Source organism: Drosophila ananassae, chromosome 2L (assembly GCF_017639315.1).
Source record: "Drosophila ananassae strain 14024-0371.13 chromosome 2L, ASM1763931v2, whole genome shotgun sequence".
Lineage (NCBI taxonomy): Eukaryota > Metazoa > Arthropoda > Insecta > Diptera > Drosophilidae > Drosophila > Drosophila ananassae.
Genome location: NC_057927.1, coordinates 29,634,960 through 29,653,443, shown reverse-complemented (window position 1 = coordinate 29,653,443; position 18,484 = coordinate 29,634,960). Strand labels below are relative to the sequence as shown.

The following is an 18,484-nucleotide window of genomic DNA, read 5'->3' as shown; positions in this document are numbered from 1 at the left end:
CCCGAGCATTACATAACTCAGAGTCACAAATGAATTTCATTACTGATGATCTTGCTGAACGCTTACAGATCCGTAGGGAGTAATCGTGCATCAACTTGCTTGGAATTGGTTTTACCGTGGTGAAGTCGAGAATCAATGGTAGCGAGTTTCCGTTCGACTTTTTGATTTTAAAAAGAATTTCAGGCCTGACCAGTCAGTGAACGTGAAAGATTGGACCCTACCAAAGAACTTGCCATTACCAGACCCATATTTTTATAAACTTCAGCGGATAGATATGTTAATTGGAGCTGAGTCATTTTTCACACTTTTGTCCGTTGCACAATGGGTAAAAAATCCGATTTTGGTGCATAAACCTATTTTTTTTCCTAATTAATTTTTATGAATGGCCCATACTAATCGAATTTTGATATCTTCATTTGAAAAAATCCGCTTTCCAAACAAAGTCAAGTACTTGAGAGACTCTGCAATGTTGTTAAATTGGCGCAAAAAACAAGTAAACTTTGAGTGCTTGCTGCTTTGTGTGAAAAAAAAATTTGAAAAATCTAAAAGTGGAAATTTTTTACGAAGGTAATTATTAATGCAAATTAGCTTAAACATTTGTTATTATAAGTCTTGTTGTCCAACTGTGAACTGTTTTATATATGTATCTTTATAGATTTGAACTAACAATTGTGTTTGTGTTTTTTGGAGAATAACTTATTAATTGCAAATGAGTAAGAACGAGAAATTAACTGCAAAAGTTTCCTTGTTGTCATACAATTAACCATTTTTGCTCATTTTTGCTCCTTTTCGATAAACTTGCGTTTATCCAGGCACATATGTGTTTGGTCACGGGGCTCTTCTTGCAATTTGGGAAAGCAACAAACGCTCGCGAGAAGCCTTGGGGACTTACATATTCGACAAATTGAATGGCGATCATCAAATCGAAACAATAAACCAAACAATATCACATAAAATTACTAACTTTATTAATTACATTAATAAACATTTGCCACGATGCTGCCGAAACATAAAGCGATTTAGACAAACACACGCCATGTGGCTATCCGGCAATATGATTATACGACTTTCTGATATAAATGAATCCCCACAGAAGAAAGGTGGTCGTCCGAAATTGACATATGAAGCTGCTGGTAAACGACTTAAAATAAAGCTGGCATCTGAAGTTGCGATAGAAAATCAAAATTCAACCCCTTTGTTATTACACGCTGCTAACATTTCTGCCAGAAAATCAACTGAAAATTAAGTTATAAAAAAAACTGATAGAACTGGATTGCTGGCTCCGATTCCAATAACTTCTGAAAAGGCATTCGCTTTTTTTATGGAAAATGGGTTCACTAAGCAGCAATACATAAATGTAAAACAACTTATTAAACTACATGGCTGCGATATTTACCCCTCTTATTCGAAAATAGCCGAGGAGAAATTAAAATGTATACCTGCTGGAATAGCATGCACCGAAAATGAAGCAAAAGTTTCCTTGCAAAACTTATTGAACCATACCGCTTCAAGAATATTACTGATGCAAAAGGAAGTTTGTGAAATACTTTCAGATGTTACTCAGTGTACTCTTATGTTTAGCTATGGGGTTGATGGGTCAACTGGTCACAGTTTATACAAACAAAAATTAAGCATCGTAGAGTCTCAATCTTTAGATGATTCTCTATTTGTTACATCAATTATTCCCATAAAAATGATAGATCAAAAACAAAGAGGTTAAATAAATCGCCTCAGTCCATACGATTTTGCCGTCCTCTAAAAATGGCATACTTAAAGGAAACAAAGTCTCTTATATTAGAAGAAAAAAAAAACTTGGACAATTAGATTAAAAACCTCGATTTATACGTGCATGCTATCGAATCGAATGCAATTTTTGTAAAATTCGATGGGCACCTAACACTTATAGACGGCAAGGTGTTAAATATAATAACAGGAACAAAATCCAGCCAGTCGTGTCCAATGTGTGGGGCAAAGCGCACCCAGCTTCTTACTATAAGTGATTTTCATTCCAAAATATTTGATATGAAGCCACATACGGATCAGTATGGATTAAGTTCCCTTCATACATGGATTCGCTTTTTTGAATTCTTCCTTAAAATATCATACAGAATTGAGCTTAGAAAGTGGCATGTTAAAGGAAATGACAAAGTCGAATTGGATTTGGAAAGATTTTGGAAAGATATGGGGCTTCGTGTAGACAAGCCGAGACAAAATGGCAGTGGCAATACAAATGACGGAAATACGGCGAGGCGGGCATTCTCCAACCCAAAATTATTGTCCTCTATATTAGGAATAGATCACAATTTGATTCATCGCCTACATGTAATTTTGATAGCCATAAATTTTCATTTCCCTATAAATTCAGAAAAATTCCAATTATTCTGTTTTGAAACTTTTACTATATATAGGACCATTTACTTATGGTACCCCATGTCGCCAACAGTACACAACATTTTAGTACATGGATACATCATCATTGAAAAATCAATTGTTCCTGTTGGCTCCTTGGCAGAAAGTGCATCAGAAGCAAGGCACCAACTTTTCAAGGCTGACCGAAAAAATCATGCCAGCAAATGTAGCCGGATTGACAATATGTCAGATGTCTTTCACAGAGCTATGGATTCGTCTGATCCTTTAATTTCTAGTTCTTGGTTCACAAAAACCAACAGGATGCCTCTGCCAGCAGAGGTTGTCGATCTTTTGGATTCGCCAATCATATCCCCAGGTGTTGGCCACAAAGACGGAAGTACATCCCAAAACTCGTGCGCAGAAGACTCAGATGCAGAAAATGGCAACGATGATGTAAGTGACACTTTTAAATCGAATTAGAGGAAGAGGTACCTGACGGTATTGAAAACTAAAACACAAGGAAAAGAGTAAGTTACAATTGTTGAGTTATTAAAAAAATGTAATCCAATTTTTTTTCAGTGTTTGTAAAATTTAACAATGGATTCTAAATACGTAATAGAGTTTAATTTTATTTTTCTATAATGTAATACCAAATGTGATTCAAATTATAATTTGTAATAATTTCTTAAATAAAAGTGAATTTTTAACCACTGTGCGGTACGCAATTAAAAAAAAAAACAACAAAATTTTGTTGTAGTTTAAATAATACAACAAAAAAAGTTTCAAGTCAATATCTTATAAACTAGAGTTTATGCACCAAAAACAAAGCAAGGTACGAACCATTCCATACTTCAAAATGCGCTCCTTAGTATCGGATAGTATCGGGCAAATTCCTCAACTACTCTATAACCGGTCTCTAGCCTGAATTGCCAAGAAGAAATATTACAATCAATAGACTACAATTTGTAAAAATTCTGGTCGTTGAAAGAAGTTCCATCTTCTAAAAAAAATTGTCGGCAAGGCAGGAGTTGTGTGAGGAACATAACCGAAAGACTACTGAATACTGCCTTCAGGTAGATTTGAAATCAGACTTGCATTTAAGACGTGCCCAAGCGTTTTGGGAAACTCATTCGAGATAGCCAAACGCCGTTTTCTGTCGCTCGGGAGAAGATTATCTCGAGATCCGAGCTTGTATTGGAAAGGAAAATGTATTGGGAATTTATGGAAGAATACAAATCCCTAGGTAATATGTCCTTGCTACTCCGAACTACGTTATAGCCCACCAGTGTGTCTTACGGCCTCAAATTACAACGACCAAACTACGAGTGGTTTTTGATGCGTCCTGTAAGACATCCACACACAAATGTTTAAATTATTTGTTGATTGTGGGTCCAAAAATTCAGGAAGAGCTGTACTCAACTCTTCTTCGGTTTCGGCTAAAAAAAATTCGCTCTGAAGGCCGAAAAGAAAAAGATGAACCGCCAAGTAATGGTGAATGAAGTAGATAGGCGATGTGAGTTACTCCTTGCCATAAGGTGTTTGAAAAGGTTGAGTGAATCCGCAAAAAATACATTCCCTCGTGCTGCTAAAGTTATTGAGTCTGACTTTTACGTCGACGATGTTAAAGGGTGCTGGTTTGCTTGGAGGAGCTAAAGACACTGAAGTCAGAAATAACTCAGCTTCTTCAAAATGGTGAGATTGAATTAAAACAGTGGTTTTCAAACTCGCCTGAAGTTACTGCATCCGAGAGCACCGTTAAGCCAATAACACTTTCGGACCCAAAGATGACGTATTGAAATTTTAAATTGATACTTCAGTCATGGGTCAAAGAGCGGCTAAGCGGAACATTCTTTCGGTGACATCAAAGCTATTCTTGGCTTACTAAGCCCAATCCCAATTGGCCAACACCCAATTAAAGGAAAGATCCTGCTGCAGGAACTAAATAAGCTTAATAAGCTAAATTGGAATGAGTTGATTCCACTGCATTTGAAATGAGTCGATTCCACTGCATTTGAAATCCGCGTGGAAAATTCAGCTTGCCTTGTCACAGTTAGAAGATATCTCAATACCGAGATTTGGGATGAGTGAGCCGATGTCAACAATTCAAATTCATGCCTTTTCTGACGCATCTATGAGAGCCTATGGATCCTGCGTCTATATTCGTTGCAAATCTGCAGAAGGTATTAAAGTCTCGTTGTTGACTGCAAAGTTTAAAGTAGCGCCGCTCAAGACAAAGACGCTCCCCCATCTTAAATTATGTGCTGCTCACCTTCTCGCAGACCTCTGCCGCAAAATCAAGCCTTTTATTAAAATACCGATCGAACGCAGAATATATTGCAGACCTCTGCCGCAAAATCAAGCCTTTTATTAAAATACCGATCGAACGCAAAATATATTTGTCAGATTCAGAAGTTTGTCTTCATTGGATACGTTCTCATCCATCGTCGTTGTCAACGTTCGTATTAAATAAAGTTGCTGAGATTCAAAAAAAGAATGCGGTCGGATTAACCGCAATGGTCCCCACTTCATATTTATTGGAAGTGATAGAACGAATTTACTCTTACTTAAAACTGCGGCGAGTGTTCGTTTACATGTTCCGCTTTATAAAGAAGTGTACAAAATTAGTAGTTCCTTTTGATAGTGTACCTTCACCTGTTGAATATCAAGAAACTTTTAATCAAATTGTTCAGATAGTTCAAGAGCACGAGTAAAATTAAAAATATTCAAAAAAACCTGGTTGTTAGCCCAAGTCTACAGAAGCTAAATCCATTTGTCCATTAATCTTCTGAGGCTGGGCTTGCCTTTTCGTTGTTGCGGGTCGGGGGCGACTAGCTAATGCTCCTATATCGTACGGTGCCAAGTTTCCAGTATTGTTGACGAAGCGCTCTCAATTCGTCCAGAGCTATGTCGGACATAGCACGAGTCGAGCACTGGTAAGTCTCTTGCGACAGCGCGATTGTATAGTAAACGCGGAGGAAGTCTGCAGTCAGATAGTACGGCCATGCATACGCTGTTCGAAATTCAAAATCTTTCATGATTTGAGTCATCAGATGAGGCGATGACTCAAATCATGGAAGATTTTCCCTTAAATCGAATCCGTGCTCTCCGCCAATTCTCCATATGTGGCGTGGATTTCTGTGGCCCTATTGAAACGACATTGAAAATTCGTGGTAAGCCACCCTATAAGTCCTACATTGTCCTTTTATTTGTTTTGCGTCCAAGGAAGTTCATTTAAAAGTAGTGTCTTATTTATCAGTGTCTGATTTTACTGGCATTTCAAAGGTTCGTTGATCGCAGATCGTGCACTGCGACAACGCGACGAACTTCGTCGGAGCGTGTCGCCACTTCGCGGCACTGCAACAGAAAATCAAGGACGACAATAAGCATCAAAAAAAGGATGCGTATTTGTGTTTATACCGCCGCGGGCTCCGCACATGGGTGGACTATGCGAGGCAGGTGTCAAATATGCAAAGCACCTACTCCTACGAGCGGTGGGTAGCGCGAGGTTGACTGCAGAGGAGCTGAAGGCCGTCCTTGTTGGAATCGAGGCCGTTATGAATTCGAGGCGCTTGTTGACAGGCGGCTCATCACCCCACCAGCACCGCGGACCCCGGATTCTAACGTGTTAGACCCAGGGTCTAATGTGCTTGCGGCGATGGCGGCTTGTCTCGTCAATCAAGCAAATGTTTTGGCAGCGATGGTCCCGGGAATACGTCTTGGGCCTACAAGGGGCATCGGGAGCAGAAGGACATCGCGAAGGGCGATCTGGTACAGGTTACACCACCCGCCCCAACAATGGAGCACCGCCAGGGTCGTCGAAACTCACGCCCGCGAAGACGGATGGGACTGGGTCGCTGTCGTGAGAACTAGCTATGGAGCGGTGTTCAAGAGACCAGTTAACAAGCTGGCGAGGCTGTCCATTTGTTGAAGCCGGATTAAGTTTATTAGTAAATATAGATCGAATTAAACCGTACAGCCGAGTGCACGCATTTTTGCGTGGACGCACGCGAGGGTATTATAATTTTGGTCAAAAGTGTGCAACGCAGTGAAGGAGACATCTCCGACCCAATAATATATTCATGATCAGGATCACCTCCTGAGTCGATATGAGCATGTCCGCCTGTCTGTCTGTTTCTACGCAAACTAGTCTCTCAGTTTTAAAGCTATCGAGTTGAAACTTTGCACACACCCTTCTTTCCTTTGCAGGCAGTATATAAGTCGGAACGGCCGGGATCGGTCGACTATATCCTATAGCTGCCATATAACTGATTGATCGGAAATGCCATAACTTCGTTGTTTTTCAAGTTAGAAGGACGGGATTTTCAACGGATGCCTCTTTGGGCAAAATAATTCTATATGCCAAATATAAGATCATATAATATATAAGATCATAAGGATCGGCCGACTATATACGATCCGTTATATATCTAATTATATAGGATGCGTGGCGCCACCTAGGGGACTGCAACTCAACTGCAAGGGTATATAAACTTCGGCTCCGCCCGAAGTTAGCTTTCCTTTCTTGTTTTAGTTTATAATCTACGCGCCACCCCTTTTCGTTATTTCTGTGAGAAATTTATGAGATATAACTGATTGATTGGAAATGCCATAACTTTGGTGTTTTTTAAGTTAGAGGGTTGGGACTTTCTACGGATCTGTCAAATTTTATAAACTCAACCTTGCTATTTTTAAAGAGGCTTGGGGTTGTTTCCAACATTTTTATTAGAAGATGAATTTTATTGTAAAATACTCATAAGGATCGGCCAGGTATATACGATCCGATACATATCTAATAATAAAAGCTGATACTGAACTGCTAGGGTAAATAAACTTCAGCTCCACCCGAAGGTATCTTTCCTTTTGAAAATTCGACCATTAAATCAATTTTCCAAGCATCAGCACCTACAGCGTCTTATATATCAACCACCAGCTTCGATGTTGTAAATCCAAGGCCTAAGGTCTTTATAAAGGACAACCCCTATAGCTTGCAGTATTTTTTCCGCCATAGTTGCTGCATTTCCTCAAAGCTGGGTCATATTTATTACCCAGACATGCTTCTATGCAGTGAAGGTCACCACAGAAAAAACAGAACAGTCGCAGGGTGCGTTAGCTTCTTGTGTGCCCGTACTACTGACAGTTTGTATACTGAAAAGGGCCGTTTCGTTTGTGCAGGTGTCTTCAAATTGTGCCTGTTGTCGATCACGTGCAAATAGGTGACGTCGTCTCTCGGGTGGGAGATGCCTTCAACATATGTACGGCGGCGATGGGGCAACCCGCCTCTAAAACACAAGCCAATGTGTATTCGTATGTTTTATTCTAATGGGGATTACATGTTAGAGTAAGAAAGAATGATAAAATTACAAAATCTTACCGCAGTTTAACCTCCCACACTCTATGGCATCAACGAAAAATTCACCACACGCGCCATTATTTTCTATCCTAGTGTTCCCAATCTCTTCACGAGTGCACAATAACAAAATTCTACTTAAATACTAAATATCGATAATCGATCCGCGACAGGTGTTGAAGTTAACATTTTATTTGCGGCACTTGACATTGCAATTAGTTAGAAATTAGTGATACCCTTCGTTATTTTGATATATACTCAGAATATCTTCGTGGATATATGGCCCAGCTGCCAATGTCTTTTCGCTATTTTTGGATGGGAGCACTTGGCTTATTTGCTGATTTGGAACTTACTCTGTGGAGAGATCTAAAAAACAAAAATGTCTACACAGCTCGACGATCATACGCTTCTTCCTTTTCTAACTAACTCCTTTTCTTCTTTTTTTTCTAATTGTCTTACTATTACCTATCCGGGTAATTGTAGAGGTTAACATAGTAAGCTTCCTAGACTCTATTGTTATAGTTCTTAATTTGCTTTAGAAAAATTAACTATTATTCATGATTTTTGACATTATCTCCTCATGGGTTAATAAAGCTAATGATGTTATTGATTTTATTGAAAGATTTCAAAAGAATTTAATAAACCCCATATAATTGTTTTATCCAATTCTTGTATACGGTTCGTGTCCGGAGTATGTGTCCGCACGGAGTATGTGTCACCAATATTGAGTTCATTAAGACCGCATTAAATCAATACAAAAGAAATTTTTATTATATGCTCTTAAGGGAGTCATATGCTCTGAACTTCAGAAGTCATTGTCCTTTTGCATGTATATTTTACAAATACTCCATTTTTTAACAAGATAAAAAAAACTATCTTCGGGCGGAGATGAAGTTGATATACCCTTGCAGTAAGGTAGCAGCTTATATTATTATATATAAATCGGGTGGTATATAGTTGGCTTAATATCACCATGGGAATATCACCATCGAATTAATTTTCTAATAGAAAAATAGCGAAGTTGTGCCATTTCCGATCGTTCAGTTACATGGCACTTACGTTGCAAACTTTTGACCAAAACTATAATACCCTCTGCAAGGGTACAAAAACAAGTTTGGGTTATAATAATAAATTAACAAATAAATTAAAATGCTTACCCCGTTTCAAAGTTATATGTTGGTCTTTTAATGAATAAAAACGGTGGTAAAAGGTCGATGAACACGTGTTTTACCCAAGGTGCCATTCTATGTGTTTGAGGGGAACGAAAATGAACGTTCAATACGACGACTGTTACGCAAATACTACAAAGACAGATTGAAATACAGTTTAAATACATATAACATACCCAAAAACAGCATATTACCTTATAGACACAAGTATCATCGCAAATATAAGATACTTTCCTAATAAAGGAACCACTAGTGAAGTAGGAGGTATTATTTCCACTACCAATAGGAAGAACACATGCAGACTGATCAGAATAGAGATAGATAATGTGACCTAAAAAATTTGTTAGTGAATGTAAAGAAAATTAATTAAAATTGGTAAAATAATGACCATTGTAAGAAACACATTTTCTTTTAAAAATATTTTTAAAATTTACTTTATTAATACAAACCTTTTCTCCACTGTCGGATGGCAAATAAAAAGTCAAAACTGTCAAAAAGGATATACCCATGCAGGGTATAATTATGTTAACAGTATAAAAAAGAGTTTTTCTTCTCATTGTAATATTAAAAGTAATATCGAGATAGGGTTCATCACAACAAGTATAAAACTTTTCATTTCTGCAAAATATAAAATTTTAATATTATCGTTAATATTATTTATATAATTTCTTTATAAAAATGTTTATTTAATGTTATATTATATATAATATCCTCCTCAATTATTTTGGGACCTATGTATATTCTTGATCAGCATTAACACCTGAGTCGATATAAGCATGAATTATATAAGTCGGAACGGCCGTGGTCGGATATATCTTATACCTATCAGACAAATATTCGCTTTTTATACCCTTGCAGAGGGTATTATAATTTTGGTCAAAAGTGTGCAACGCAGTGAAGGAGACATCTCCGACCCTATAAAGTATATATATTCTTGATCAGGATCACCTCCGATATAAGCATGTCCGTCTGTCTGTCCGTCTGTCTGTCGGTTTCTACGCAAACTAGTCTCTCAGTTTAAAAGCTATCGAGTTGAAGCTTTGCACGGGCGCGTCACATCTGGTGTGCCACAAAGAAGCCATATTATACCCTTACTTTTTACATTGTTTATTAAAGACTTGTCCCTTTCCTTAAATAATTCACACGTACTTGTGTCGTACACTGATGACGTTATGCTTTGTCTTCAGTATAGATTTACTAGTGCCCAATCCAGACTTCAATCCGAAAAATTTCAAAATTGGTGTATAGCAAATCAAGATCTGGGTGTCGTATTAGATTTGAAACTTAAATTAACCGACCATATATCTACCTGTGCTTGGTTTTATCACAGCGGCGGCACGCATGCCCTGCTTTTAGCAGGTGCGTGAAGACACTACATATAGCCAAAGTATTAAAAATATTCAGTGTGCATTTAATCTGAATGAGTAATATAACAAATAAAAGGTACTATTTTCATTAGAGGGATTTTATGCAAACATTAGCCAAAAGTAGTTTCGTTTGGAAGAAATTTGCGGAAATGTAAAACACTTTTGATTCATTAAATTGAAGATAGTGGGGACAATTTGAAAAAAGTACCGTCCGCGTTTGCCTTATTTTATTTTTTCACATTTTGTAAAAATTTGTGTATGTTCGTTATTAAAATTCGAACAACGTTTGTTCTACGATTTTTATAAATTAGTTAAGGTTACCTTAAAAAATTAAAAATTCCTTTAAATTTAAAAAAGCATAACTTTACAACAAATGAAGCTATAATTCGTTAGAAAGGTTTTTTAAATATGTTTTTCACTTTCTTTAAGATCAAATGTCTAAATCTTAAGGAAAAAGAAACACAGTAAAAATAAATTTTCAAAACATTTTGTTTCGAAATTGGCTGTACGATCCTATTTATATTAAATGTGGAGATAGCATTTGAGACATCGCCACTTTTGATATATCGCTCATATCTGGGAAAAGTCGCTTACTCAAGATATAGTTCGATAAGTGTTCCCATGTTCCCATGGTACTGGCTGCGCAGCTAAGGTGCATATTCATAACATTACAGAAAAATATTCGGTTGCCGAATATGTATGTGTCGGGTCAAGCAGCCGCCGGAAATAAGTTTGGCCGGCAATAATTTATTGAATTCGTGACGTCACTTTCTTTATATTTATGTTCGCGTCTCCCGCTCTATTCTCGTCGCCCGCTCTCGTGCATTCGATCGGCCACCTGCATCTGCCGTCATGCGCTAGCGTTTGTCTCGCTCTCTCGCGGGATCTCTCGGTCGCTCCGCAGGATCAAGCGTTGAGCCGCGCTCCCGCGTCATTTTTCTAATTCGGTCGCCAACCCTACTCAGTCACTTATATCATTTGTAGAAATCCCAAAACAACTAAATTTAATCGGATTAAATTTAAGAGGATTAAATCGACTTCCTCTCTTTATCACAAATCGGATGGACGTGTTTTTATGTGCGCACTGCGTTTTCATAAAATTTGCTTATTAGATTTCCATAAACAATCGGTCCATAAAAATTATAATATTATACCCTCTGCAAGGGTATAATAAAAACAAGAAAGGAAAGCTAACTTCGGGCGGAGCCGAAGTTGATATACCCTTGCAGTTGAGTCGCAGTCCGCTAGGTGGCGCCACGCATCTTATATTATTAGATATATAGCGGATCGTATATAGTCGGCCGATCCTTATGAAATTAGGCATATCGAATTATTTTGCCAAAAGAGGAATCCATTGAAACTCCCATGCTTTCAACTTAAAAAACACCAAAGTTATGGCATTTCCGATCAATCAGTTATATGGCAGCTATAGGATATAGTCGACCGATCCCGGCCGTTCCGACTTATATACTGCCTGCAACAGAAAGAAGGGTGTGTGCAAAGTTTCAATTCGATAGCTCTAAAACTGAGAGACTAGTTTGCGTAGAAACAGACAGACGGACAGACGGACCGACGGACAGACGGACAGACGGACATGCTCATATCGACTCAGGAGGTGATCCTGATCAAGAATATATATACTTTATAGGGTCGGAGATGTCTCCTTCACTGCGTTGCACACTTTTGACCAAAATTATAATACCCTCTGCAAGGGTATAATAATAAACAAATTGCCATTCATAGATCCGTATCGCTTCGCGTGTGCAGTGATATATTTGGAGGTAAAATAATAATTTTATAAATTTTTCTTCGAAATATAGCCCTGCTCTGCTTCTTCATCTCTTACGGTCTATTGCTCCTATTTCTCGCTCAATAGAGATTTTTATCTCTTTTCTTTGCATTTTACTAACTCGCACTAAGTGCTCGCTTCAATCTCCCCCTTTCGTTTCCCTGGTACAGTGGTACAAGGTTCATCAATATTATTAATTATTGAATTTTTAATAATTGTTAATAAATTAATTATTTAAACTTTTCATAATTATGGAATCTAAATTGGTCTGTACGTTGAATTCTTGTAATAAGACAATCTCGTCTTCCCAGCCTACCATCCACTGCTGGCTTTGTGGAAACGATTTACACGCTAAGTGTGCCGGGTTTACGGCCTCAGTTTCGGATGCAATCTCACGTAGGTCTGGTCTCCACTTTTGCTGTGACGGTTGTCGTGCTGTTCAGGACGAAATGAGATCGTTCATGAGGCAGACTAAAAGCGGATTCAAAGAGTTGATTAGTGGTTTTCGTAAAATCAATGACCAACTCTGTGCGCTCGATACACAGTTTAGTAGTCTTCAACTGCTAAATGAGTCTCCAAAGCGTAAGAAATCATCTTTTAGTGATGTGCTTGTGGTGAATAATCTTCAGCTTGCTCAGCCGACAACTATGCAGCCGCTTATATAAAAATTTAAATATTCATATACCAGGCACACGTCATCTTTCAAAACACGTGTGCCTTTGCAGATGTTCAAGACGATTTGTTCCGCCAGCTTTTGGCCAGAGAATATTTTAGTCCAAGAACATCAGCCAAGTACGGTGAAAAAAAAAATTACCAAACCTGTGGGTGTAAAACTCCCACATGTTACGGCCACTGACCAACCTTCCACTTGATCTTCCTCAGTTTTAAAAAACAAATGTCTTCTCTAACACTTATCAGAATACAAGAGGGTTACGTAGTAAGCTTCCAAAACTGTATTCAGATAGTTCTTTCTTTGCATTTCACATTATTGTATTTACAGAAACTTGGTTAAAGCCGGAGATCTTAAGCTCCGAAGTTTTTCCTAGTAGGTACACCACTTTTAAATGTGATAGAACTCTGCGAAGAGGAGGAGGAGTGTTAATCTCTGTTGACTCCAAACTCGCTTCTGAAGAGGTAAAATCAGAAAAGTTTGGTGACATTGAATTCCTTTGCATTAAAATCACTTTGTCCGATCAACCTTTGTATATTACCTGTTCTTACATACCACCTTCGTCCGAACTGATAGCTGTGGGTGACTTTAATATCCCAGAACTTATGTAGTCAAATGTTGAAAACTCACTGCTCCCAACACGACTTCGACATGTCACTCGATGTTCGACATGTCACTCGGGCAAATTAACCACGTTAAAAATTCTTTAGGTCAGCTGTTAGACTTATGTTTCGTTTCTGATCCTGATGGAATTACTCTTTCCAGAACTTTGCCCCTTTCTGACCCTGAGGATCCATATCGGCCCACTCTTGAGCTTTCAATTGAAAACAACTCCTTAATTGACCTTAAGTCTACACTTAAATCTCATAAAGTTCGTTTCTTTCGTAAGGCTGACTTAATGAAATTAAATAAGTTAATTTCGGAATTTGATTGGTCTGATTTACTGGCATGCGATGATATAAACTTAGCATTACAAACATTTTATTTCACTGTAAACTCATTTTTTGACGTTTGTGTGCCGTGGAAATATCCGTCCGCTTCAACGAATCCGCCTTGGTATACAAGGCATCTTATCAACTTAAAGAATAGTATGAGTAGACTTTTGAATAAACATAGATTATCTGGCTGTACAGTTAGTTATTCTAGATACTTAGTAGCTCGGTCCAATTTCACCGTGCATAACGCAGAATGTTATAGAAGTTATATTCGCCGCTGCAGGATTCAGTTTACTCAGGATACGAAGCAGTTTGTAAACACTAAGCGTAAACATGTATCTTTTCCCCCACTGCTTACGTTTCAGAACTTTTATGCAAATACTGATCAGGCCTTGACTAATTCACTTGTACTTATGTACGCCTATGACGTTAAACTATGCCTTCAAGTATAAATTCACTAGCGCCCAGTCTAGACTTCAATTCGATTTGGATAAATATAGGGATTAGTCGATCCCTATATTCATAGGGATCGGCCAACTATATCCAATAGCCGCCATATAACTGAACGATCGGAAATGGCACAACTGCAAGGGTATATCAAATTCGGCTCGGCCCGAAGTTAGCTTTCCTTTCTTGTTAGTATTTTTTTTACAAATGTGGATGCCACTGGCCGCTATCGCACTCCGAAAAAAATATCGAAAGAGACAACGAAAACTAATAAAAGCGAATGAGAGGACACGAGTCCTAATATAAATAAAATTAAGCACGCTGATGAAAAATTACTAAGCGTGTGGAAAATTATTTGGGTATGACCCAAAATTGACCCAGGGCAATGCCCCTAAAGACACGAGCCCTAAGATAACAAAAAAAAAAAAGGAAAGCTAACTTCGGGTGGAGCCGATGTTGATATACCCTTGCCAAAATAGAATCTGTACCAAATCCCATCTTTCTAACTTAAAAAACACCAAAGTTATGCCAATTTCGATCGTTCTATGACAGCTATAGGATATAGTCGGCCGATCCTTAAGAAATTTTGTATATAAGATATTTTGGTCAAACATAACATGTGTGGTAAGTCCCAACCCTCTAACTTAAAAAACACTAAAGTTATGGTATTTCCGATCAATCAGTTATATGGCAGCTATAGGATATAGTCGACGGATCCCGGCTGTTCCGACTTATGTACTGCCTGCAAAGGAAAGAAGGGTGTGTTTCAACTCGATAGCTTTAAAACTGAGAGACTAGTTTGCGTAGAAACGGACAGACGGACATGCTCATATCGACTCAGGAGGTGATCCTGATCAAGAATATATATACTTTATAGGGTCGGAGATGTCTCCTTCACTGCGTTGCACACTTTTGATCAAAATTATAATACCCTCTGCAAGGATATAATAATCTTATTCGGGGCGTGACAATAACAATGACGTTGGTGTTTTTAAAGATGTAAGGTTGGGTAAGGCATATACATAAGCTTTAATATAGAGATTTCCTTTTCTGATTTTATTTGTCTACAAAACTTAAGTATAATTATAAATTTATGTTGTTAGTATGTGGTAAGACGTAAGATAGATGACGTAAGATACATATTATATAAGATAAGATATGTAAGATAAATTATAAGTATCAGAAGAATATGTATAGTTGAAGACCAAGGCAAAGAGATAAACAACAGTCCCAGGTGAAGAAGAGGAAAAATCTGTAGACTTACGCTTAGTATTGACGAATGAATAGAATAACTTAGGATCACTTAGGAAATTCTTATTGCTCTTCGAAATTTAAAACTATGATTTGGAAAATTTGTCTTTAAATTCAACATGATTTTGGAGAAAATTGATTCCAGTCTAAGTGTGTATCCCAGGGGATTCATTTGATAGAGGGTTAAGTCATTAATTAAATCATTTGGGAATTTTGAAACAAAGAGTTATCGTCGCCACATGGAAGCCAAGTGATGAGAGGTATATTAAAATCTTATACAAATATATGATTACGATTATCGAGCATTGATAATCATTACTTCCTCTCTTTATCTTAATGCGGACGGACGTTTTTTTTATGCGCACTACGTTTTTATAAAATCTGTAATAAGCTATTCCTATACACAAAAAAACAAAAAAAAAAAATTCCAATTTTTAGATCCGTATTGCTTGGCGTGTGCAGTGATATATTTGGAGGTAAAATAATTATTTGATTAATTTTCATTCCAAGCATAGCTCTGCTCTGCTTCTTCATCTCTTGCTCCTATTCTATTGCTTCTATTCTCGCTCAATAGAGATTCTTATCTCTATTCTTTGCAATTTATTAACTCACACTCTCTTTAATCTCTTTTCGTTTTCCTGGTTCAGTAGTTCAAGGTACGTCAATATTATTAATAAAATAATTATTATATTAAATTAATTATTTAAATTTTTAATAATTGTTGAGCTATTAATAGTTTTTAATAGCAGCCGAATAACTATACGCGTTTCAAATTATAGTTTCAATATATTTATTTTGGGCTCAATTTAACCCTAATATATGCGGCTCCAATCAACTCCAAATCACAACAACGCCAAACCAAGAGCTTGCGCAGAAGCTCAACCAAAGCTCCCCAAAGCGCATACGCTACAAATAACAATAAAGCGCATGCGAAACTGGGGACAAAATAGAGACGAAACATGCTGATGACAACAGCTGCAGCTTAAAATATTATTATTATTTTATATGCAATCTTTGGTGGCTGCTTGGCCCAACATCCTCCCCCCATTGAAGGGTGGGCCTTCAATAAGAATTTTGGAAGGGGCAGCAGTCACATTATTGCAGAGGTTATTTCATGGGTTGTCCTCCCTACCACAGAGCGCCGAAACATCCCGTGATAGTCCACCGTGGCCAGAAAACACCCAGCCAAATCGAGTGTTTTGAGCAATTGGGAGCCCGTGACCTAACTGGATTTGGCCAGCCGACAACAGGTCAAAGAATAAGCCGGCTCCAATCAACAGGTCCACTCGCTGCGTTTTGTGGAAGTTGGGGTCAGCTAGGTCCATATTGCCAGGAATCTTCCAGCCCGAAGCATCTATGTCCTGGCTAGGCTGATAGTCCGTTATATGTGAAGCTACAACAGCCTCAATTTCCACTGAATATGTGCTATGTGAGGCTGATGGAGCATATATGATATGTGCTCCATCTGTTTCAAATCCAGCGCCGCCGAAACCGGCCACCGTTGTGGAGCATTTGGAGCGGCCAAGCTGAAGTTCATTCGCCAGCCGCTACGAGATAAGATGCACTTATGAACCGGAATCCAATAAAACTCGGCAAGGCAGGAAGGTTCCAGATCGACCACGAACGAGTACATTTGCTGTTGGCAGGAGCACTAGCTCAGCATTGCGATCCTGGGTCACAACAGTGTTCATTGAGCGGGATGGGTTCGCACCAGCAACTGCACCGATGGGACGTGAGACTCGTGCGGGTGAAACCTGCCCGCGAGGGTGCAACAGAATATGATGACGGTGATTGCAAGTCGAGCAGCGGGAAGCTGAGCATCCGCGAGCTAGATGGCCATCCTCCAGGCAAACAAAACAGCGAGCCAGACGCCGCACTTCGTCGTACCGTTCCTCAATTGGCAAAGCACTGAACTTTGGACAAGCAGGAAGCTCGTGAGCCAAAACACCACACAGGGCGCATAGAGCCGGACTGGCGTTAATAACCATGCACGAGGATCGGTTATTGGAGGATCTACCTCGGCCTACTTGGTTAACTGGTGAATACGCCAAAGAAAAGTCAACGCTTTCGAGAGTCCGGCACCTTTGCTCTAAGAATCGTGCCATAGACTCCCAAGTTGGCAGGCTATCATTAGTGTTTCCTGCCAGAGAGTCTTCCCATTTGGCCTTTGTGGCAGGGTCCAGCTTTTGAAAAATGATCTGGATGAGGAGGCATCCTTGAATTTCGGCCGACGTTCCAGAACTCATAAGGGCCCGCATATGTCCATTGAAGCGGTCAGCTAATTCTCGAAGAGTAGCAACGGATCCCGGCTCAACTACCCTTAACTGCAGGATCTCGTTGATGTGAGCTTGGAAGATTAAGCGACGGTTGCTGAAACGGTTGCGCAAAAGGTCGAGGGCAACATCATAGTTAGCGTCGGTAATCTCAAGCGCCCTCATAGTCTCCAGGGCTGAGTCCCGCAGGCAGGAAATTAGCCACCTGAGCTTCTCCATCTTGGTCAAGTGCGGGTGGCTGTCAATGGTTGTCCTAAATAGGGCGCAGAAATCCGGCCACTCGGCATAGCCGCCGCTAAATGTTGGCATTGGCAACGGGGGCAATGAGGGAGCAGGCCTATATGGAGCGTTTGAAATCCCAGCACCATTGGTAGCATCCAACAGCGTAGAGTGAGCAGCAACCCGTATAGAACGCTTGGCCACCTCCACCTGGATGTCAACGTGCACGTCCGTAGCCAGCTGAGAGAATCGCCAATATAAATCGCTGCCGATCTCTCTGTAGTTTAGCTCCTCCAATTCCTCCTGCAGCATGGTGAAACGGTCGCGCAGACGCTTCTCCATAGACTCGAGGGTCAGAATGGTTAAATCGTCGGTCTGCATCGCAGCCTTGACCTTCCGATGCAGTACCTCCATTTCCTGACATGTTACCTCTGCGCGTCTCCCCAACATCCTTTCACGGCTTGACGCAGCAGATGCAGTAGCTTCAGCTCCAGATTTAATTGCATTGTGCAATTAAATTATAATGCAACTTTGCGACAACAAAAACAACAACGGTGTTTTAGTGGCACTTCACAAGATCACAAGAATTGAACGGGATAATAATCACGTCGGGGTCACCAAATGTTGAGCAATTAATAGTTTTTAATAGCAGCCGAATAACTATACGC

General features: G+C 39.1%; 1 protein-coding gene across 1 annotated transcript in view; it reads right to left on the bottom strand.

Moving 5' to 3' along the window:
- LOC6505749 (acetylcholine receptor subunit alpha-like) overlaps positions 1-18,484 on the bottom strand; it is a 361,394-nt gene that overhangs the window by 132,084 nt on the left and 210,826 nt on the right. Inside the window, exons 6-8 of the mRNA XM_044718328.1 lie at positions 9,315-9,483; positions 9,060-9,196; positions 8,854-8,997 (exon numbers count right to left, since the gene is read on the bottom strand). Coding sequence (XP_044574263.1) covers positions 8,854-8,997; positions 9,060-9,196; positions 9,315-9,483 — 450 coding nt within the window. The remainder of the gene's footprint in view (positions 1-8,853; positions 8,998-9,059; positions 9,197-9,314; positions 9,484-18,484) is intronic.